Source organism: Culicoides brevitarsis, chromosome 3 (genome assembly GCF_036172545.1).
Source record: "Culicoides brevitarsis isolate CSIRO-B50_1 chromosome 3, AGI_CSIRO_Cbre_v1, whole genome shotgun sequence".
In the NCBI taxonomy this organism is placed as follows: domain Eukaryota; kingdom Metazoa; phylum Arthropoda; class Insecta; order Diptera; family Ceratopogonidae; genus Culicoides; species Culicoides brevitarsis.
In genome coordinates, this window is record NC_087087.1 from 5692177 (window position 1) to 5715897 (window position 23721).

The window sequence follows — 23721 nt, forward strand, 5'->3', positions numbered from 1 at the left end:
ATCTACGGCAATTCATTTTAAAATATGTAAAAGTTAAACTGAATTTGCTTAATCTATGTTTTGTTTTGTTCTCTGCTGTGTTTTTGTTACATTTTATGGCTGTTTGTTGTTTGTGAACATTTTAACAGTTTCTCAGATTTGCAATTATGAAAATAAAAATATTTATTTTTGCTGTGATTTTTTTTTTAATTTTTAATAAATATGAATGTACTAAAAAATTTCATAAATGGTTCAAAAAAAATTTTTTTTTGTTTTAAAGTTCATTTTTAATATTTTTTTTAAAATTAAATATTAATTTTTAAATTTTTTTCAATATAAATTAAAATTTTTAATTTAACTTGTTTTAATTTATTTTTAACAATAAATTTTAATTTTATTTTTTTAAATTTAATTTTAATTCATTAATTAATTAAATATAATTTTGAAATTTAAACTAAACTTCAATTTTTATTATTGCTTAAAATTATTTTTTTAATTTTCAAAAAAATAATATAAAAATAATCTAAAATTTTTTATATTTTAATTTGTTGATAATTAATTTATAAATTTTTTTTTCGTTTGAATTTATTATAGCTTAACTTTAAAAATTAATTTAAATTTTTTAAATTAGTTTTAATATTTTTAGTTTTATTTTAATTAATTTTATTTAATTAAATTAAAAAATTTATTTTTTTAATTAATTCTAAAAAAAACTTTTAATTTTCAAAAAATTCTTTAAAATTCATAATTTTTTATTTTATTCATAATTTTTTTTAATATTTTAATTTGTTGATTAATTATACTAATTTTTAAAATTTTTAGTTTAGTTTAATTTTAATTTTTTAATTTAGTTTTAAATTTTTCGTTTAATTTTTACTCATTTTTATTCAATTTTTAATTAAAATAATTAATTAAAAAAAAATAATTAAATTTTAAAATTCATAATTTTTTATTTAGTATTTTGCTATTTTTTTTAAATATTTTAATTTGTTAATAAATTATACTAAATTTTTAAATTTAACTATTAAAACTGAAAATATATTAAAAATTTTTTAAATTAAAAAAATCATTTGAATAAAAATTAAAATAAACATTTATATCTTATTATAAAAATTTCAATAATTGTACTAAAAAATAAAATTTAACTCAAACTCGTAAGATTACCTTTCAAAAACAAATAAAAAGTAAAAACAACAAACTTTTTAATAAAACCCCATAATAAAAATTAACCCGCATCTCTTCGTGATACAAAAATTTATGCCTTTGCACTTAAATTCGCACTAAAAAATTAACGCCCAGCGGATTTATTTGACATTTGTAGGACACTTTAATACGCTTTCTCTCTTCTCATTTGTAGCTTCGGTCAATTTTTATATCCCTTTTTTATATTATTACATTTACCAATATAGCGAAATTATTTTTACTTTTATTATTAATTTTCCCCAAATTGTATTTATTTTATGCGCAAAATAAAAAATACAAGCAAAAAAGGGATAAAAATCGTAATTCCTCTTGTAAAAAGGAGATTATCGTTTTTTGTATTATATATTAATAAAAATAATATTAACTTAATAAGAGCCGCATAACAAAGAAAAAAGAATTTGCAAGACAAAGGGCTTGAACCCTAATAATCATGAAAATTGATTCTCTATATCTACTTAAAATCTGTCGGGGATTTATTTAATAATAAAGTAATAAATATAATAAAAAAATGAAAAAAGGCGCGTAATAAATAAAAAAAAATAAAAAAAAGTTTTTTATGTTAAATAATGAAACCGCTAATTATTTGACGTTTGTCTTGTTTACTTTTTAGAAAATTGACCCATTTTTCCTTTTTTTTATCTGAATTTTAATAAAATGAAGAAAATTTAACGGTCTATTAGTAATAAAATAAATAAAAGGGAATTTTAAGGACTCTCGAAAAGAATGAAGTTAATTACCGAACACTCGAGGGATGAAGAAGAATGAGATTTTTGATAATTTTAATCTTTTTTGTTAATCCACGTTTTTTATTGTTTCAAATATCCAGGTATCCAGAATAAATTTGTAAGTTCTTCGTTCTATAAAACTTTTTTTTTACGTTAATTGTGAATACAAAATTAATGAGACTTTTAAAAAAAAGTGCGCTTATCATAATAATTTATATTGTCTGAGGCAAACTTTGTCTTCGCGTGTTGGAAGGTGTTTGGACCGTTCAAGTTACGGACAAAAGAGAAAATTTTTTTTTCTCAAACAACTAACAAAGAAAAACATCTTCAGACAAATTTCCATGAAATGCTTTCGTCGCACTTTTGTTCGTCGTCAACACCTCGTAATTGAATACAGCTTGATTTGAATTCAATTCCCACGAGTTGCACGAGTCTTCAAACGAAACTTCATTTTTGTACAATTTTTTCACACACACACACGAGCATTCAACTTTTTAAAGTATGCCTTGACCTTTGCTTCCAGAGAGGTAAATTTTTTTGGTCCATAATTTATGTATGAACTCAAAAATGAACCAAAACCCACATTGTTGTCAGACGCACTTTCATCTGACGCAAAGGTACAAAAAATTTGATACACGTGATGGAAGGAGATACGTTAAATTATTGATTAAAAGCCAGGATGAAAAAAAAAGTTTTTTTTTCGTGAATGGATTCAAACAAAAATTTAAATAAAATAATCTTTTTCTCTGAATACGCATGAAATACACGCAAAAAGCTTTAAAAATTGATTTTCGTACATTTGTGGGAGGTTTTTTTTTCTGTGGAATTTTGTAGAGATGATAGACCATAAAGATGTTCGGGAGCAATATCATGAATATAAAGTGCGATATTACCGTAAATGATATTCAATACAAGATTCAACAGAGCGTTGGCATCATTTTTTCAAATCATTTTCAACTGGTATTCATGACAAGCAAAAAAAATAACAGAAGTTTTTCGATGTAATTATCAGAAAAATAAACGACAATGAAGAGTATTAAGAGGGATTCTAAATTTAATTTATTCTCGATTGAAGCTCGAGCATTTTCAATTTTTTAAAAATAGAATTAAAATCGAATAGAAATTGAATTAAATTTGATCAGAAGATTGAACTTTTAACCATGTTCAACAATTTTTTTGAAATTGTTCATTAAAGCCGATAAATTTTTAAAACGATTGAAAAGTTAAGATGACAACTTGATAAGTGAGAAAAAAATCTTTTTTTCTCTTATAATAGTTTGGTTTCATGTCATATTTTCTCTCATGTCATAATTTCTATTTCGTATCAGATTTTTGATTCGGAAAGCGGAAAATCCGTCAATTTTTTTGCCCTTCGGATTTTCTATACTCTTGATTCTTTAAAAAGGTTCAGGAGCTTTTTAAAAGGTTTTCTGCTTCGGCATTTGAAAATAATTACAACTGCATTTAATTTGATTGCATTACTAAAAGGTATGATGAGCCTTAAGCTTATTTGTTGATCTGACAGCCTCAGCCTATCTTTTTTGTAAAATCGTCATTGCATAATTGAAAGACTCCATAAAGCAGTTCTTCATAATTGGATGAAGTTCATAAAAGGCAATGATTTCATTTTTCGGTAAAATAGTTAACAGTGATAAATTGGAATATAAGACTTATGCTTTCGACTTTCTTAGAATTCTTCGTCATTCTTTAACAAAGTCGTCTTCTGTAATAAAATAAAAAAAAAAACAAATTAAAAATTAAAAGTGATACAAAAATTAATAAGTGATACAAAATTTAAAAAAAAGCTTGAAATAATAAGTGAGATTTCTCAGAAAATTACCATTTCCTTAAAATTTCTCGGAAACTTTGAATTTTTGAAACAAAAAGCTTTAAATTACACTTTTTGAGGTTATGTACTCAATTTCATCCATCAGAACGAATCTCGAGATTCAAACTTCCCGTCATTTGCAATCCCCATGTACAATTCATATGAAACAGCTTTAGCAATATTTCCCCACGGAGGCACAAAATATTTTAAAATGATTGATAAAATTTGGGTTACCGGTAATTTAATTCATATCTATTCATCCGATTATGTGTTCAACGTCCTCTTTACTCTCAATTACATTTATGAGCTGCTGCAATTTCGCCGTGTGTGCGAACATTAAAATTTATACCGTGTGCTACGTTGCATTGGCATCATTAATATTTTGGATATTTATTTCGGCTTGCATCCTGCTGCATGTTTGTCTCTGCACTTGTATAATCTAAAATTTATCTGTTTAATAAACAAATCGTTTTATGTGCAATTTACACTTAAATGTTCGCATAACAAGGTTAATTAATTAAATCACTGAGAGCTTTGTTTAGTTTAATTTCGTTTTTGGAAATTTTAGGGAAATTTGTATGAAATTTAGTTTTTCACATGAGCAACCTTTCAAAATTTAATCTCATCAGTTATCCCAGAAGGCTCTTGTTTTATTGCTTCCTGCAAAACATAAAATGCATACACAAAAGAAACAAAACCTAAATATTGACGTAAGAAGACAAAAGAAATGCACTTTTCTTACCAACCGAACCGAATTGCTTTCCATCTCCGTTTACGGAGCTTTGCGTTTCCATTGTTCCTTTCACATTTTTGCAAAAATGTTTTTTAATGGAAGAAGAAATAATAACAACAATACTCAAGACAAATGAACTTTTATAGCCTATAGCACTCCAAATATTGCATTTGTCCTCCGTTTGAACTCCGGCTTTTAAATTTATGTAAAGATGCTTAACGAAGGATTAGAGGTTGAACATTTCTTCGACGACTTTTTTTTCTGCTTCCATTTTTCTCCTTTTCACAAAACTTTTTTTTTGTACCTTTTGCTTCTTTCTTTATCATTATTATTAAATTCAGTGCCTGCGAAAAACATGAAATTATATTTAAAAGCCGTGCAAAAGTGCAGCAAATAAGGAATTTACTTGAAAAATAAATGTAAGAAAAAATTTTACCTTTTTCGATGTCATTTTTGGTGTTTTTGTCGTTTTTCAGGAAGATTTTCTTGTAAAAGATAGAAAACATGGATTACAAGAAAAGAAGTTGTTATTCTGTAAAATTTTTAAATTTTGTATGGAACAAGGCGTCTCCATTCAATTTCTATAAATTTTTCTGTTTCAAGTAATTAATTAAAAATTTTTAAATCTTTTTAATAAAAAAAATTTATTAAAAAAAATTATTAAAGAAAAATAATTAAAAAAGTTATCCTAAAAAAAGTTTAAAATAATTTTTTTTTTAAATTAAAAATTTAATTTTTTTTTATTTACAAAAAAATATTTAAAAAAAATTCTTTATTAAAAAAAACATTAAATTTTTTAAACTTTAAAAAAAAATTATTTAAAAAAATTATAAAAAAAAATAATTAAAAAATTTTTCTTAATAAAAAAAAGTTTAAAATAATTTAAAAAAAAATAAAAACTTAATTTAAAAAAAAAAAATAAATAAATTTTTAAAAAATTCTTTATTACAAAAAACATTAAATTTAAATTCAGCCATTTAAGAAAAAGTTTCAAATTATATCCAAAAAATTTTAAATCCAATTCCTTGAAAGTTCGCAAAGTGATTTCTTCAATGAAAACAATCCAAACAAAAAAAAGAAGAAAAACGAACGAGAAAAATATTGAATATTTAAAATCAAATCGTTATGAATATTTGAGCGACTTTGCACAATAAAATATACGACGTCTTCCATTTTTCAAAAGGAAATAAAGTTTATCTGAACGATAAAAATATCTACGACGAATATTTTTTCCATTTTTTTTATAAATGTTTTTCTTCGAGAAAAGTAGATAAATAATATTTTTTCTCTCTCGTGCATTCTCTTGTTTATTGATTTATTCATTGATTTTTATTATTATTATTATTCGAGAAAGTATCATCATCACAATTGTGTTTAAATTTATCTTGTTTGTTTACGTTACATTTTTCCTTCTTATCTTGTTGACATTTTTTTTCTTCCTTTTTTATATCGGAATTTATCAGATGATGATGATGATGATTTTCCTCTGTACTTTTTTTCTTTAACGACTAACTTTATTTCTTGTTGAAAGAAAATGATAAGAAAACATTCGTTTGATAAAGGGAGAAAAATATTATGATGAAATATAGATTCTTATCAAGAACTGTCCAACGAGAACATTCATCATCATCGCAGTCCATGAAAAACAATAAAACTCAGTAGTAATCAATATTCATAATCTCGGGTATTCACCGATAAATTTTTTTTTTCTCACATTCATAAAAATCACACGACAACATTTTATTTGTTTTATTTTTTGACTTACTGACAGCAGCAGGAGCAGCGTTGTAGAGGAAAAAAACCATCAATAATAAAATAAAATCATAATAAATCTCAACTTGAACAAATGTTGACTTATTCTCGCTGACACAAACACGCACACACGACACACATGATGAACATTCATTCGAACGGCATGTCCGGAAAAGTTTGAGCAAATATTGTGGGAGAGTGTTTGTGTGTTTTCGTCAGTTCATCACAGCAACAGCAGGAGGATGAAATATACAAAAAAAAAATGCAAAAAAGTATTCGATCTTTTTTTTTTGGCTAGACACGATGTTGATGCTTTTGCATTTTGTGTGTTTTCATGGTTGATGATGAATGTTTGTGACGAGTACAAGGCTTTCCATCTGTCAATCAATCGTTCTGTTCAAATATTGGATTTTGATGCAAACTGGAGTGTCTTTGAAGGTTTGGAATGCATTTGAGGTTAACAAGTCAAAAGTATGTTGAAGGGTAAGTTTTGAACTATTGACTTTGAATCAACTGAACTGTTGGATGGATATGGGTCAAATACAGATTTGTGTACAAGCTACTAAAACGGTTAAAGGACAAAGCACATCTATAAAAAATCTCTGATCTAGCAAACTCATTTTCGCAATGCTTCAGCTCAAAGAAGCGCTCGTGTCTCAAGTTTCTTGTCGGTTGATGGCATATCATTTTGGCTCGGAGCTCCGGATACTTAATGTTGTCACGTAACAAGTTAAAAGCGAACATTACTTCAGCAAGTGTCCTACGATCTCCCAAAGAAGGCAAGTTTAGAAGAACCAATTTTGAATGGTTGTTGGACAAGCAGTATGAAGACCATCATAGTCCTCGAAGAGCGAATAGCAGAAATTGCTTTTGAATTGATTCGATCTTTTGTGCGTCTCGTTTTGTAGATGGGTTCCAGATAATGCTCGCATATTAGATAATCGGCTTTGTAACATATGAGTCGTTAAAAATTAATCTGGAAATAACTCCCAATGAGAAATTTGGTCCTTATTTAAGACCCTCAGGTTCTAAAAAAAAGTTTTAAACAGTTTTCCGAATTTTTGTGGTTTTTTCGAAAAATTTTTTTAAAAGAATGAAAATTTGAGTAAATTCAATATTTTCTTGCTTAAAAGTTCGATTTTACAATTCTTATAATTGAGAAAATTCTATTTTTGAGCTCAAATTCTAATTCAAATTGTTCATCAAAAATACAGAAATTTTTGACTGCAAATAATAAAATTTACTCAAATTTTCATTCTTCTAAAAAAAAAAATTTCGAAAAAATTACAAAAAGTTTAAAAACTGATAAGAAAACTTTAAAACGTTTGAACCTGAGGGTCTAAAATAGGAACTAAATTTTTCACTGGGCTTTAAAGCTTCATTAAAGTTCATTAAAATAAGAAAAATCTAAAATAAAATTAAAACTATAACTTTCTTACCTCAAAAAATCTCTCCAACAGCAAAATTTTTCACAACGCAAAACTTTTTTGTGCCTTGTTTGGACATTAACAACAGATATCTCATTACAAATCTCCGGAAAAACTTATCGAACAATCTTGTTTGTTGTTTACTCCGGGCAAATGCTGCGTTGTCCTACATTGTCATCAAGCCTATTTGTTCTGATATTAACTACCAATCCATCGTATACATTTAATCCGGAGAAGGAGGTACATTAAATGCCTTAAGTAAACACACACTTGGACAACATAAATTACTATTTCAACACCGTAATTTGTCTTTTGTACTCGAATTAGTACTCAACATAATAAGATACGGAAAATGTTCAAGAATAGAAATGTTTTTGACACTTACCCCAAGAATTCATTGACCTTCTTTGACAAATACTCAAAACCTGTGAAAAAAGAAGAAGAAGACATTATTAAATCAAAACAAAATTTATTCAATATTACCTCCGAGAATTGTCCTCCGAGGTAGTGTCAACAATCAATGTCTTCATCACTGTCATTACGTTAGAATTCAATTGACAAAAAATTACCTTTTTTTTTGTTCATTTTTTTCCACGTCATTGATTTTCGTTTATCGATTTTCGAGTCTGCCTTTTTCCAATTCACACAATGAAAATAATAACATAACATTAAATTAGACAAACAAAAGTTGTGCAGGCAGGCAAAGCAAGCGGGAGGTGTCTCTCGCTGTCAACAGCATCGTCATAAAAGCAGAAACGCGTCGCGCACGTACGAATGGAATTTATCAAATGTGAGATGTGTTTGTTGTGAAAAGTTATTTTTAGGATCAGAAAATTTTGTGTTGAGGATTTTTTTTAGTGAAATTTATTTTTTTTTATCAAAAAAAAAAAATATTTTTAAAAATAGAAGTAAATTAAAATAAAAATTTATTAATTTAAATTGATTTAAATATTTTTTTTCATTTATAAATTATTTTTAAAACTTTTAAAAAAAAATTTAAAAAAATGAATTTTATTTTTTCAATTCAAAAAATAACTTGAGGATTTTTTAAAGTAAAATTTAATTTTTTTATTAAAAATTTTTTGTTTTATTTTTAAAAATTGAAAAAAAAATATTTTATTTTTTTAATTTAAAAAATAATTTAAAAAAAATAACAATTATTAAATTTAAAAAAAATATTTAATATAATTTTTTAAAATTTTTATTTTAGATAAAATTAATAAAAATCTAAAACTAAAATATTTTTTTACTAAATTTATTTTTTTATATTAATTTAAAAAAATAATTTTAATATATTACTTTTTCACATAAACATAAATTTATATATAGATATCATTAATCCAATTAAAAAATTTATTCCCTTAAAAAACTAAAAATAATTTCTTTTAATAAGGAAACTTCACAACCTCATTTCATTCCGACCCAAAAATCGCTCGAAAGCAACTCAATTTTTTTTCATAAACTTACTCATGGTAACCAGTGTCACACAACATATTATTAATGTTCTCTTTGCTGCTCAACCACATGCAATGAATTACCATTCTACTCGTTCTCGCAGTTTTTTTTTATTTTTTTAATGAATAGCAAAAGTGCACACTTCTAATTTACATAATTTTTTTTTGCGTTTCTTTTGAAAAAAATACTTGATCATGCAATTATAAAGTGGTGCTCCTACTTTTTTTTATGAATTTTCATGCTTCAATGTAATATCGCGCGAACATTGAATAAAAAATGAAGTTAGTATTTTATGATTCATCACCAAGAATTTTTCCGAGAATTATTTTCTGCATGCAGCAAAGAGAAAAAAAGAAAGAAGAAAAAATGTAAACTGCATTATTTTATGAATGAATGGAGACGACCAACGACTAGACAAGTAAAAGTTTACTAAATATTTGTTGGTTGTTGAGGAGAAATTGTTTAAAAATGTTTCAAAAAGTTATGCAAACAATTAGTGTTGAGTTAACTACAGACTATGTACTTGTCAAAGTACTTGAGACACCAACAAGGAGTAGAAGGAACGAAGAATTGAAAGAGAAAATCCGTTCCGATTGAGTAAACCATGACATTTGGACATGGCACGTGCGTTAAATTGATTTCAAAACTGACAAATGGTTGTCAACTTTGGTTTTCTTTCGATTACTTTTGAATTGTTTCTTTGTAGGAGAGAAGTAAAGTTATTGTAGAGTAAATTTGAAATGAATAATAATTTGTTAAATTATATCAATAGAGTTTTCAAACTAGCTTTTAAATTTTTTTTTTGGAGTCAAAAGGTTTTAAAACCAAAACAATTTTTAGAAAAAAATTCTTTTAAAACTAACATTTAGAGCAGCTTTTAAAACTGATTTTTAGCTTCCAAAAAAATTTTTTAGCTTTTAAAACTAACTTTTAGCTTTCAAGAAATTTTTTTAGCTTTTAAAACTAACTTTTAGCTCTCAAGAAAAATTTTCAGGTTTTAAAACTAACTTTTAGCTCTCAAAAAAATTTTTCAGGTTTTAAAACTAACTTTTAGCTCTTAAAAAAAATTTCAGGTTTTAAAGCTAACTCTTAACTCTCAAAAAAAAAATTTCAGGTTTTAAAACAAATTTTAGCTCTCAAGAAAATTTTTTAGCTTTTAAAACAAACTTTTAGCTCTCAAAAAAAATTTTCAGGTTTTAAAACTAACTTTTAGCTCTCAAAAAAAAATTCAGGTTTTAAAACTAACTTTTAGCTTTCAAGAAAATTTTTTAGATTTTAAAACTAATTTTCAGCTCTCGATTAAAAACTAAAAAAAATTTCTCAATCGCTTCAATTCCATAACTTCATATAATCAATAATCTCATTCTTCCTTTTTTTAACGCCAACTAACATTTCCGTTCGTCATTTGTACACTTTTTGTCGTTTAATGAGTGAATGACAGGAAGGACGGCGAGATAAAAAGATCAAGGACAGAATAAAAGGTTTTATCTCGCTACCTCCCTTTCATTCAAAACATTTCAAGAAAAACACAAAAGAACGAAAAATGAGAGCCCAAATAGTATGGCAATAATAATAAGACGATAAACATTTATTATATCTCTTCGTCTTTTGTACCTTTTTTTTTGAGTTAGTAGACATCTAAAATGACTTTGGTTGTTCCTTGTACGTGTGGATTTCGTTCTTTGCTACAAAAATACCGGATTATTTATCTCTTTCTGTTATTTTTGTGAAATGAAGTCGGACTAATGGTACCTTTCTCCGAAAATTAAACGATGTTCCGTTCTTATCATGAGCATCACGTGGTTGTTTTCTTCTTCTTCATTAAAGCTTAAAGGACTTTCCTTTTCTCACGAAAAGCTACTTAATGGAAGATTTGGTGAAAATTTTAATCGATTCGTGAGCAATAAACACCTTTTTTGGGGAACAATAATTAAAGTTTACTCGCCATTAACTTTCGTTGGCGATCAATATCGCGCGCGCGGGAATCTCAGTTGCAGACACAAAAAAAAAACACGAAACAAAAAATGAAATACAGAAAAAAACGATAAATCACAACATTATGGCCTCAAATAAATTACCTTCATTAACCTATAAATATTGTTATTACACCTCCTACTATCTCGTCCCTTTTATTGATGCTTGTACGTGTGGGTACAAACACCTCCCCGAGATAGATAAAAGTAGAAAAATTAATAGACAGGAAAAAAAGGAAAACAATGAGACTTGTTTTTGATGCATGAGGAAACTTGAGAGTTATTTTATGGAAAAATTATAAGTTTTTTTGACAGTTTATTTTTTTTTTATTGACAAAAATTATTTTTTTTTTATTTTTTTTAAATTAAATAAAAAGATATTAAATAAAAAAAATATTTAATCATTAAAAACATTAAACTAAAAAAAAATTATTTTTAATTTAAAAAATAAAATAAAAAATTAAAATAATAAATAATAATTAATAATTTTTTTCCATTAATTTTTAATAATTATTATTTTTTTTTTTTTGAAAGTTTTATTTTTCCTTTATTTTTTAAATATTTTATTTTAAATGTTTCTTGAAACTTTTAGGTACTTTTAAAAAACCTTTAGTTTATTTAAAATAAAAAAAAATTGAATTAAACAGTTAATAAAAATAATAAAATTAAATAAATTTATTATTATTATTTTTTTTCCAATAAAAGACAAAAAAATAATGTTCTAAAAATTTAAAAAATATTTAATTTTTTATTTTTGTTTTATAAAAATATTAAAATTTATTTTGTTTTTAAATTTAATGAAATTTAAATTTTAAATTTTTTTATTATATTTTTTATTTTATTAACAATTGAAATTATTATTTAAATTTTATTTCAACTAAAATTTATTTAAAGTTTTTAAAATAAAAAATTTAAAAAAAAACCAATTTTTACTCAAAAATTTATAACCAAAAAATATCTTGTATTTTTTTTTACCTTCAAACAAAGAAAAATTACAATCCAGACGAATTTCATTACTTACTTGTACTTCAATTGGACTTGTTCACATTATCACTGTTCCACATCTTGATTGGTCATTTTCATTACTTTTACGTCTCCTAACCTGTCTTGCGGCACAATTGTGCTGTATCTGCCTTTTTCATGTTCTTTACTTCTAAAAAAATGAAAAAAATCTTGTTAAGTAAGTTGTAAGAAAATTTAACTGTTGTAATTTTTTTAAAAGAATTTTTTTACTTTTTTTTCGTAATTTCTTGAAAATAAATTTTAGTCGATAAAATTTTATAGAGCATGTCGAGTGAACTTTTGAACTTGAATGTGAATCAATAAATTTCTCACATGAAACGAAAAACTAAAAAAATAAAAAAAACAAAAAAAAAGTGTGAAAATGATAACAAAGATCTAATCCGTGTCCCATATTAATAAAGACATTATCGCAGCAGATTTATCTCTGAACAAAAACACAAAATATGTACAAATTAGGTTCGAGATAGGATGAAGAGATAAATGAACCGAAAATATGACGACAATGTGCTTCTATGGAATTCCAATCTATTCTCGCTTGTTGCTTTGTCTGTGCCAATCTGAGATTCAAGCCGCATGGAGAAGGTGAAAAATGCTAATGATTTTTTTTTTCGTTTTTTTTTTCGACGATGGGACGTCTGGCAATTTGTGCTGTTATTATCTGCACTCCTCCTCCCTTCGTCGTCGAAAACGAAAAAAAAATCTAAATGAATTGCCACTTTTTTCTCTCTTCTTCGCCGCTTAGACAGACAACGACGACAATATTTTAGTGTGATTATGATGATGGCATTAGCATAAAAAAAGCGAGGAAAAAATGAACAATCCTCCATTTGCCATCTTTTTGTCGTCGCTCCCGTGATCCAAAAGTGGATGTTAACATCGCTAAACGACAGTAGCTGACTATAAATATTCATGAGTTTGTTATGTGGATAAATATTATGGTTATTAAATTGTAATTGGAGTTAAAATATATGGGATGTTATTACAAGAAGAGCTTTCCGTCGCAATTATTAACTGTCAGGAAAAAAAAACACGGAAAACAGCCCGGAACACGATTTAAATGGAGTTAATCGTTTCTTTTGTTCTCGGCGTGAATTATTTTTTTTTTATTTTTCGCACCGAGGAGAAAGAAACAAAACAACCCTCATAAATGTTGCCGACCCTTATCAAAAAACAAGCAAGCGACAATCTAATTAACAGCGATTATACACTAATTTCCAACAAGGCAACGACGAGGCAGCAGATGTGTTGTCGACTCTCGACTCATGATGATGGTGCGATGATAATCTATTAGATCAACAATGTTGTGATGTTGTGTTGCGGTTGGTCTGTGACTTTGCTTTACGACGAGGATTTGTCGCTCCATTAATGATCAAGTTATTCAGTCGTTGTCGGTGTCAAGTTGAAAGGAGATTAATTTATTATTTTGTAAAATCAATATAAGGGGTAGGGAAGGTTTTTAAAATTGAGTTTTGATTGAAAAAATATTTTTTTTTAAAAATATGAAATTCTTAAAAATTTACTTGAAAATTTCAATTGGAAAAAAATTAATTTAGAAAGAAATTTTTTATTTTCATAATTTGTTTATTTTTTATTTAAAAAATTATTTCTTAATATAAATATTAAAAATTTCTCAAAAATAAATAAATTGATTTTTTTAAAAAAATTATTAAAAAAATTTGTGTATTATTTTTTACTAAAAATTATTTGAAAATTGCATTAATTTATTTATTTATTTTATTTATTTTTTTATTTTATTTTTATTTTTATTTTTATTTTTTTTTTTTTTTTTTGAATAAAATAAAATTCATAAAATATTTTTTTTTAATTAATTTTTTTATTAATTTTTTTTCTTTTAATGTAAGTTTTATTTTTTGATATTTTATAAAGAACTTAAAATTATTTTTAAAAAAATAATATTCATGAAAAAGAATTTTAAAAAATTAGAAAATTATTAAAATTTATTAAGTAAATATTTCAATCATTTTTTTTTTTAATTTATTTATTTAAATTTAAATATTTAAATATTCATTAAAATTAAAAATTATTTAATTCATTAAATTCGTATTTTAAAATTAAAATTTTTTGAAATAATTTTTATTTTTTATAATTTTAATTGAGAATTTTTTTTATAATTTTTAATTTTTTTATAATTTTTTTTATTATTTTAATTCTCTTATATTTAAAAAATTTTAAAATAATTCCTTGACTAATTTTTGCTTTAAATTGCATTTTTATATATTTTTTCTATTAATTTATTATTTTTTTAGTTAAATGAAATAAATTATGAATTTTTAATATCATTGTTTTGAATTTTCAATGTTTTGAATTATTAATTTTTTAAAATTAATTTTTTATATATTTTAATGATTTTTTTTAAATTTATTAAACACGTTTCTACAATAAAAAACTTCAAAATTGAACTTTAATTTTAATTCATTAAAATTTTTTAAATATTTTTTTTTAATTTATTTTTTTTTAAATTATTTTTTTTATTATTTTAATTTTTTTATTTAATGATTTAAGCAAATATTTTTCACAAAAATGTTTTTAATTTAAATTTTTAATAAATATTTCACTAAAAAAATTAATTTTTTTTTAAAAAAAAATAATTTTTTCTAAAATTCAAAAATAAATGAGCTACCCTTCCATTAAAATTTTTTCACTTAAAAGCGGCAAATCAAATATTTTTTTTTGCTTCATGAAAGGACGATGAATTGCAATCATTTACCTTGCCGTCACTTAAATCCATACCATTTATCAATTGATCGTCATTCACTGTGAAAAAAAGTACAAATTGACGAGGGAAAATTGAAAAGACCGCAAAAACGAACAAAAAATCGTCACCTCTTACTGCGGTCTGTCTTTTTTTCTTATAATTATATCGCATTAAAAATCAATTATTTCTGTATTAATAAAATTCTTCGATGTCACTCGAGACGACTTAACGACAGAAAAGGCAGAAATTTTTAATTACATCAATTCAAGTGCTCCATTGAATTATTGATCAGTGAAATATTCGATGAAATTTCATCGCTTCGGGGACTTTTCTAACAATAAACTTTCCATTCTGCCAACAATAGCAAAGCCAATGGCAAAATTCTCTGTCTAAACTTGTGACAATGTTGAATTTTTCCCAGCATTTACGACTCACTTCGTCTTCTGTTTACCATAATTTCTCTGTCGTTTTCCGTATCTTTCGTTTTTTGTTGTTACAAGCACGAGTAACAGGATATTATTAACTTACTTCTGTTGCAACGTTGTTCGGGAGCAAAACTTGTTAGAGAACTTGCAATCGAAGACAAACGCCAGGCAGAGAATTGAAAACAATCGACAAACAATTTATAAAGTCGATAAGTCTGCATATATTTTACGTGAGCGGCAAATGACATGGAATAAACTTTTTTTTTGAAAACAAGCTCAAATGTAAAAACAATAAAAGTTGAATTTCTTTTGCTTCTGTTTTGAGTTTTCTTCGGTTTGAGTAAATTTTTAACGCATTTTTCATAAAAAAATTGGAAATTCTTGGAAAATTTAAAAAAATTTGAGAAAATTTAGAAAATTTAAAATTAAATAAAAATTAAAAAAATTAGAAACAAAATTCGAAAAAATTTAGAAAATTTGGAAAAAATTTTAAAAAGTAAAAAAATATAAAAAAAAAATTAAGGAAAATTTAAAAAAATTTGAGGAAAATTTAAAAAAAATAAAAATTATAAAAAAAAAAAAAAAAAAAAAAAAAAAAAATTAGAAAATAAATTTTAAAAATTAAAAGAAAATTTAAGAAAATATGAGAAAAACTTAAAAAAATTCGAAAAAATTCGAAAAAATTTAAAAAAATAAAAATTTTATAAAATAAAAAAAATAAGGAAAATTTGAGAAAAATTTAAAAAAAAAATGATAAAAATTTAAGAAAGACTAAAGAAAAGTTAAAAAATTGTGAAAAATAAGTTTTAAAAGAACTTGTGGGAAATTCGAAAAATATTAAGAAAATTTAGGAAAATTATAAATAATTTAAAATTTAAGAAAATATGAGAAAATTTAAAAGAAGTTCGAAAAAATTTCAAAAATTTGATAAAATAAAAATTAATTGAGAATTAAAAAAAAATTTATAAAATAAAAAAATAAGGAAAATTTGAGAAAAATTTTTAAGGAAAATTAATAAAATTAAAATTTTAAAAAATTCGAGAAAAATAAAAAAATAGAAAAAATAAAATATTGAAATTGTAAAAAAAAATAAAATTAATTAAAATTAAAAAAAAAATAAAAATGCGCTAAATTTTTTTTAAATTTTTTTTCTTAACTTTTTAAATTCAATTTTTTTCTCTTCTCAACATCGCCACTATTTATACGTTTTCGTTTCGTTACCCAACAATTGTTATTCTATGACGACTTCGACAACATCGCCAGCCAGCAAGAAGGCACAGACTTGTAAAGCCTCTTTAAATATTATTATTTTCTTTTTTTCTGTTTTTTGTCTTTTTTTCATTTATTCTTCTCCTTCCAAGCAGAATTTTTGATTCCATTCAATTATTTGATGTCTCTCGATGCCAAGCCAGCTAAATGATGAAGTTGACAACAACAACAACAACAAACGAAGATATTTACATGCGGTTTTTTCAATTCAAATATTTTATTGTTGTTTGGTTTTATGTTTTGTCATAAAAGTGCACAAGAGTCGTTGGAAGTGATTCGTTCTCTCTTTGTGTGTGCGATATAAATAATAAATAAACAAGAAGATGTTTTTCAATTTGTGAGTTTCTCCGTGTTTTGGTTATTTTTATCTTTTGTAGCAATTTGTTTGTTATTTTTGGGGTTTGCTGCCTTGTTTGAATATTGCAGTGGAAATTTGAAAGTGAAATTTCGAGAGAAAATCGATACGTTCGACATGTTTGCCTATATGAAAGTGTGAAAAGCAATCCGATTTGAGGTCAATTTTGGGGCAATGTGAGTCAAGGAATTTAAATAAAAGTTTTATTTAATTAAAGTTTTGTAAGAATTTTTTCTAGAAAATGAGAAAATTTTTAATTAAATATAAAATTTATTATTAAAAAATTAAATAAAAAAATTCTGTAAAAAAAATTATTGTTTAATTCTTTGACAGAATTTTCACTAATTTTTAATATAAAATTAAATTTAAATTTTTTTTATTAAAAAAAATATTTATTCTAATTCTTGAAGTTAAAATTTTAATGCAATTTCAAAAAGATTTTTTCAAATTAAACTCAATTAATAAATAATTTTTTTAAAATTTTAATAAATTTTTTAATTTTTAGAATTTTTTTATTTCTTTTGAAATTAATTTAATTTTTATTAATTAATTAATTTAATAATTATAAAATTATTATTGATTTATTTTAATTATTATTATTTTTTATTAATTAATTTTTAATAAATTTAATAATATTTTTTTTTATTTTTCGTATTAATTCAATTTTATTTTTTTTTTTTATTTTATTTTATTTATTTATTTATTTTATTTTATTTTATTTTTTTGAAAAATTAACTAACCTGTATGGTCAAATATTTATGAATAAAATTAAAAAAATTTTTAATGAAATTTTTCATAAATTATTTGAAATTAATTTTTATTTAGTAGAAATTTTAAAAAAATTACAATTTAAAATTTCCACAATTTAAAAAAAATTAATAAATTATTTTAAAATTAATTAAATTTTGATTAAATTTAAATAAATTAATTAAATTTAAATTTTTAAATTTTAATTAATTTTATTCAATTAAAATTTAAAATAAATTTAACTAATTAATTAAAAATAAAAATAAATTCAAAAAAAAGGAAAATAAGTTAAAATTGAACATAAAAAAAATTTAAAATAAAAAAATTACCTTTTTTGTTAAAAAAAATAATTTTTTCCTGTTGATTTTTTTTCTTTAATTTCTCTTTTTAAAAAGCCAGTACGTCAAGTTGCCTCTTTTTTCCTGTTCCAAATAACTCCTCTCAACATTTTAATCCCAAATGAAACACATTACATAACTCAATTTGTAAGCTTACTCTGCTTTTGCCTCTTTACTTTCCTCATTACTTGCACGTTGCTGCTTTGCTTTTCAGCAAACAAACAAACAACACAGGAAAAAAATTGTAATTCTTACTTTTGTTCCTTAATTACATAACATCATCATATAAGTGCCTGCCTGCTTCGTGGCCTCATTTTCACTTTTAACATGAAAAGTTCCTCTTCTTCGTCTTCTTCTGAATTTCCACGCAAACGATACATGTGTCATAAATAATGTTTCTTGTGTATGAAATTATTATTATTATGAAAAGAAGTTCTTACCCTTTCGTCTGTCATGTGAAAGTAAATGCTTTTATCCGAATGTTCCTCGTTTTTTTTTTTTTTTGTGAAACGGAAACTTTTTAAGCTTAAAATATCTTTTGATCCCATTTAGAAAGCGACAAGAATTGTAGATAAAAGATGTCACACTCTCATAAAAGTGAATTATTACTCTGCTCACTTTCACGAGAAAAATTTGTAATTACAAAAATTTTCCATTTTTCTTCTCGTTTCAGGCCAGAACATTAAGACTGCTATTGCAATACTGAATTGCATTTTGGCGCGACAATTGTGCTTCGAAGATCCTTCGTGCTCAGCCATTTTGGAAATTATTCCGAGAGTTTGTGGGCCAGTGCCGGGTAAGTTAAGCAAAAAAATTATGTTGATTTATTCAGGCATCGATTTTTACGTCAGTCAGAGTCACGATATTTGCCAGTTGAGTGCAAAAATGCTCAAAGCAAGCGTTTCGTAAATAAAAATTCGAGTGTTTCGAATGACGGGGTGACCTTGTGAAATTGCGACTTGGCGGGAAAAAAGTAATAAAAATAATTATTTTTTTTTGTGAAAATATTTTTCAAAAATAAATTATCAAAAAATTTAAAATAAGTTTAAAAAAAAAAAATTAATTAAAAAAATATTTTTTATTTTTTTTTAAATATTAAAAATTAAAAAAAAAATTAATTTTTTTAATTTTAGAATTATTAAATAAAAAATTATTTTTTTTAATTATTATTTTTTATTATTAAAAATAAATATGAATTAATTTTTAATTAAAAAAAAATATAAATTCAAAATTTTTTATAAACTTTTTAAAAATTTTTTCAAAGTTGAAATCGTATAAATAAAAAAAAATAAAATTAATACAAAAATAATTAATTAATCCAATTTTATAATAAATTAGATATATTTTTTTAAATTTTATAAAAAAATTTAATTAATTTTTTTTTGAAAAATTTCAATTTCTTAATTTTTTATTAATTAATTACGTTTATTAATTTTAAAACAAATTTTAAAAAAATATTTTTAATAAATTGAAAAAATGATTATATTTAAAATAGAAATTTAATTTAAAAAGTTTTAAGAAAAATTTTAAACAAATACAAAAATATATTTTTAATTTAAATATATTAATTTTTAAAAATAATATAATTAAATTTAAAATTTATTTTAATAAATTAATATTTTTTTATATCGATAATTTTATTATTTAAATTATATAAATTATTTTAAATAAAATTAAAATAAAAAAAAGTTTGCAAAATATTTAAAAATATAAAATAATAAATAATTAAAAATTAATTTTCAAGAAAGAATTTTTAAAAATTTTAATCTAATAAATTTTAAATAAATTAATTTTACTTTTAATCTAATTTTGAACTAAAAATCGTGAAAATATGAAAAATTTTTAAAAATAATTTAATTTAATTAATTCCTTGAAATTTTTTTTATCAATTTAATAATTAATTTAAATTAATTTTGTTTTAGTTAATTTTTTTTCATTAATTTTTAAATTATTTTTACCATTTTTATTTTTTTTATTAAAATTAAATTTAATTAATTAATTAATAAAATTAATTGATTTAATTAATTAATTTAAATTAATAAAAAATTAAAAAAAAATTGAACAAAAATACGCTCAAGCCAAAATTTTTTATTTAAACCCAAACTTTTATTATTATTTTTTATCAAAATTTATTGCCATGTTGTTTCAAAAATCATAAACAGCCATGCATAAACGAACAACCGACATATTTTGGTCGTTCGCAACTTGACACGCTTTTATCGATTTTCGCCTGTCGTGATATCAGAAACAACTTTGACCTTCTTATACATTTTCTTACCAACTTGACATCTAAACAAAAAACTAAAAAAAAAACGATAAACTTGTAAATTTTCGCGTTATCTCGAGAACTTTTTTTGCGGCACGTTTCCCGTAATTTCCTTGATAAAATTCACGCTCGAGCAAAGAAACGCGAGAAGCAACTCAAGAAACGCCCATTAAGCGAACCATCAAGTTGATTCATGACGCGGATGCATGCGTGGCGTCGTCATCGCTCGCGTCGGAGGCAACAATGTGTGTAATAATAATATATGATAATTACTGAAAAAGCGGGAATGAGAGGTCTGTAAGTGTGGAAAAATGTTCTTGGAAACGGTTATTACCCCATTGTGAGAGCTTAAATGGCTTAAAATTGTAGTTTTTGCTGTACGCGCGGGTTCAATAATATAATTACAAATTTTATGAAAATATGGCAACTAAAGAGCACGCATGAAACACGATTACATGCCATAAAATTATCGAACATAACTTTTCATTAACTTTTTTTTAAATGTGGGCTTTAATGTCGTTCGTTGGCGGCAGGCGTGCAGAAATGTTTCGTGAGAGTGTTTTTGATTACCTTTCTTGTCGTTAGTTGTACTTTTTTTGAAAAATAAATAAACAACATGCTTTGGCGAGAAAAATGTCAAAGATATAAAAAAATTGACTTTGTTGATTTTTCTAATTTTTTTTCAAGAAATTTAAATAAAAATTTTATAAAAAAAATTTCTAATTTTTATAAGATTTTTTAAAATTAATAAAAATTGTATTAATTAACTAAAATTAAATTTTAATTTTTTTAAATTTAATTTTATACCTAATTATTTTATTCTTCGTTTTTTTTTATTTTCTGCATTTTTAATCAGAAATTTTATTTTTTATTTTTTCTTTTATTTTAAATTTTATTTATTTATTTTTCTCAAAAAAAAATTTTTTTTTAAATAAGTTTTTAAATTTAATTGAATTTATTAATATTAATAAAATAAAAAATATAAAATTAAAAATCAAAATAAATTATTAATTAATTTTTTAATAAAATTAAATTTAAAAATGAAAAATAATTTTAAAACATCAATCAAAATTCAATTAATAATTTTTTTTAATAATTCAAAATAATTTAGAAAAATAAAATTGAAATTAAAATTTTTTTTTAAATTTATTAAATATTTATTTAAAAAAAAAATAAAAAAAATAAAAAAATAGTTACATAATTAAATTAAATTAATTAAAGTAAATAAAATAATTATTTAATTAAAATGAATTTAAAAATTAAAAAAAATTTTTTATTTATTTATTTAATCATATTCGAAGAAAAATTAAATATTTTTCAAAAATTTATTTTATTTATTTTTAAAAATTAAATATTTTTAAAAAATTTATTTTATTTAACAAAAAATAATTTATTTATATTTTAAAATATAAATATATTTTTTTATATAAAAATTCAAATTTTCAGCTTAAGAACTTTAATTTTTCATAAAAACATAAAATTTAGGTCATCAAACCTTACCTTCTCACACATTTTTTTTCTAATTCTGAATGATAATTTCCCCAAACAACTTCTCTTCCTTTGAGACAACCCGCTGAAAAGGTTTAATTTTGTCGATGTGAATTAATAAACAACGCTGCTTTTTCTCTGTGTTTATTTTCCTGTCTACCTCGTTATATTTTTTTCGTGTCGTTAAAAACTTTCACGTCGTCATTCCATAATTTTACGAGACTTTGATGTGCAAAGTTCGAGCGAGACAAGGTGAAAGGTACAAAAAATCCATTAACACCTTTTTTTGCGTTGAGTTGCTGATGCAAAGGGGTTCGTTACAATTTGATATCAAATATATTCAAAGCCACATCATTATCATCATCGCAAAACCACGCAACAACAACAATGAGCGAGTCTCTTTGAATAATAACGACAAAATAATATAATAAACACACAATATAAATGGCAGTAAATCATCAAGATTAAATTATGATGTATATTAAAAAAAGAGCGCGTAATGCGTGTGAAAAGCGCGCGCAAAAAACGCATGTTATCAGCCAAACGAGGAAAAAACGAGAGAAAAACATGATAAATTGAAAGACACACATCAGATAAGAAAATCATCGTTTTTATTATTATTATTGTTATTATCTTCAATCTTTTTTGCGTTGAACGAGAGATCGACTCGACACGCATTTCACAGTTTATGTGTGCATAAACAACAAGAAAATGAGGTAGAAAGTTGTCATCAGAAAAAAAATTAACGATAGAAGTGTTTTTTTCATTTTAAATCAGGTTATCAATTTAAGCCCAGTGCACATAATAAAATTTCTGCTCAGGAAATATTTAAAAATTTTAATTAAATTTGCATTAAAAAATTTTCCTAATGCACATTTAGAAGTTTTTTTCTTGAGAAAACTTTGAAATTTTATCTAAATTTAATTTTTAAATAATGCCCAATGCACATTTTAAAACTTTTTTATTCAACATTTTTAATTTTTTTTACAAAAATTTAAATATCGATGTGTCTTAATGCAAAATTTGATCTTCTTCCTTTATACAAGTTTTTAATTTTTCCCAAAATAATAATTTAAATTTGAACCCAATGCATATTTTGAAATTTTTTCATATAAAAAAAATTAATTAAAATTAAATTTTTATCCAAATTTAAAATTTAAATAATATTTTAATGTTCAATATAAAATTAACTTAAAAATTATTTTAATTTTTTCTTAAATTGGAGCTTTGAGTTTTAAACCAATGCACAATTCGATATTTCAAAACTTTATAATTTAAATTAAAAAAATCATATTTTGGTTTATAAAAAAAAAATTAAATTTTCACATACCTAAATTAAATTTTTTAAAAAATTTTACTTAAAAATATTTTAAACTTCGCTCAATTTTAAACTTTGAATTTTGACCCAATGCACAATTTAAAATTTTTCCTTTAATATTATTTTAAATTTTTACTCAAATTAAGGTTTAAAATGAAGCTTAAATGCAAATTTTAACATTTTTGACCCAATTCACATTTTAAATTTTAATCCCAATGCATATTTAAAAAAAATGCCCAGTTAACATTTTAAAAATTTTAACCACGTGATAATTTTTTATATCAACAGACCGACATAAAACCATAATTTTCTTAAAAAATTAGGATAGGACAAAAACGAAAAAATTACGAATGCTAAAGAAGATGGAGAGGAGCTGAGACGACTTATAGATATAAATAAAATATGAACAAGAGTATCTGTTTTGCTCACGTAAATATTTCATATTATTATTATTTTACTCGTTCGGCAAAAGAAAAAAAATAAAAGTTGTTTTTGTTATGAATTTTGCCTTTCTGCCTTTACCTTGCTCAATTTTCTTTTAGCTTTTTTCGTTCATGCGATCGCACGAACAACAACAAAAAAGTAGGGTAAAGATGAGGTAAAGAAAGCCATACATCATTTATAATGTTTTATTTGTACGGACATCCATTCGCTTTCTCTCTCTCTCGACTCGACTCGACACGGTTACTATCCAGCGATGT

General features: G+C 23.3%; 1 protein-coding gene across 1 annotated transcript in view; it reads left to right on the forward strand.

Annotated features, from left to right (window-relative positions):
• The window catches only part of LOC134833266 (uncharacterized), a 79699-nt gene that overhangs the window by 20467 nt on the left and 35511 nt on the right, over nt 1-23721 (forward strand). Inside the window, exon 2 of the mRNA XM_063847529.1 lies at nt 18622-18744. Coding sequence (XP_063703599.1) covers nt 18622-18744 — 123 coding nt within the window. The remainder of the gene's footprint in view (nt 1-18621; nt 18745-23721) is intronic.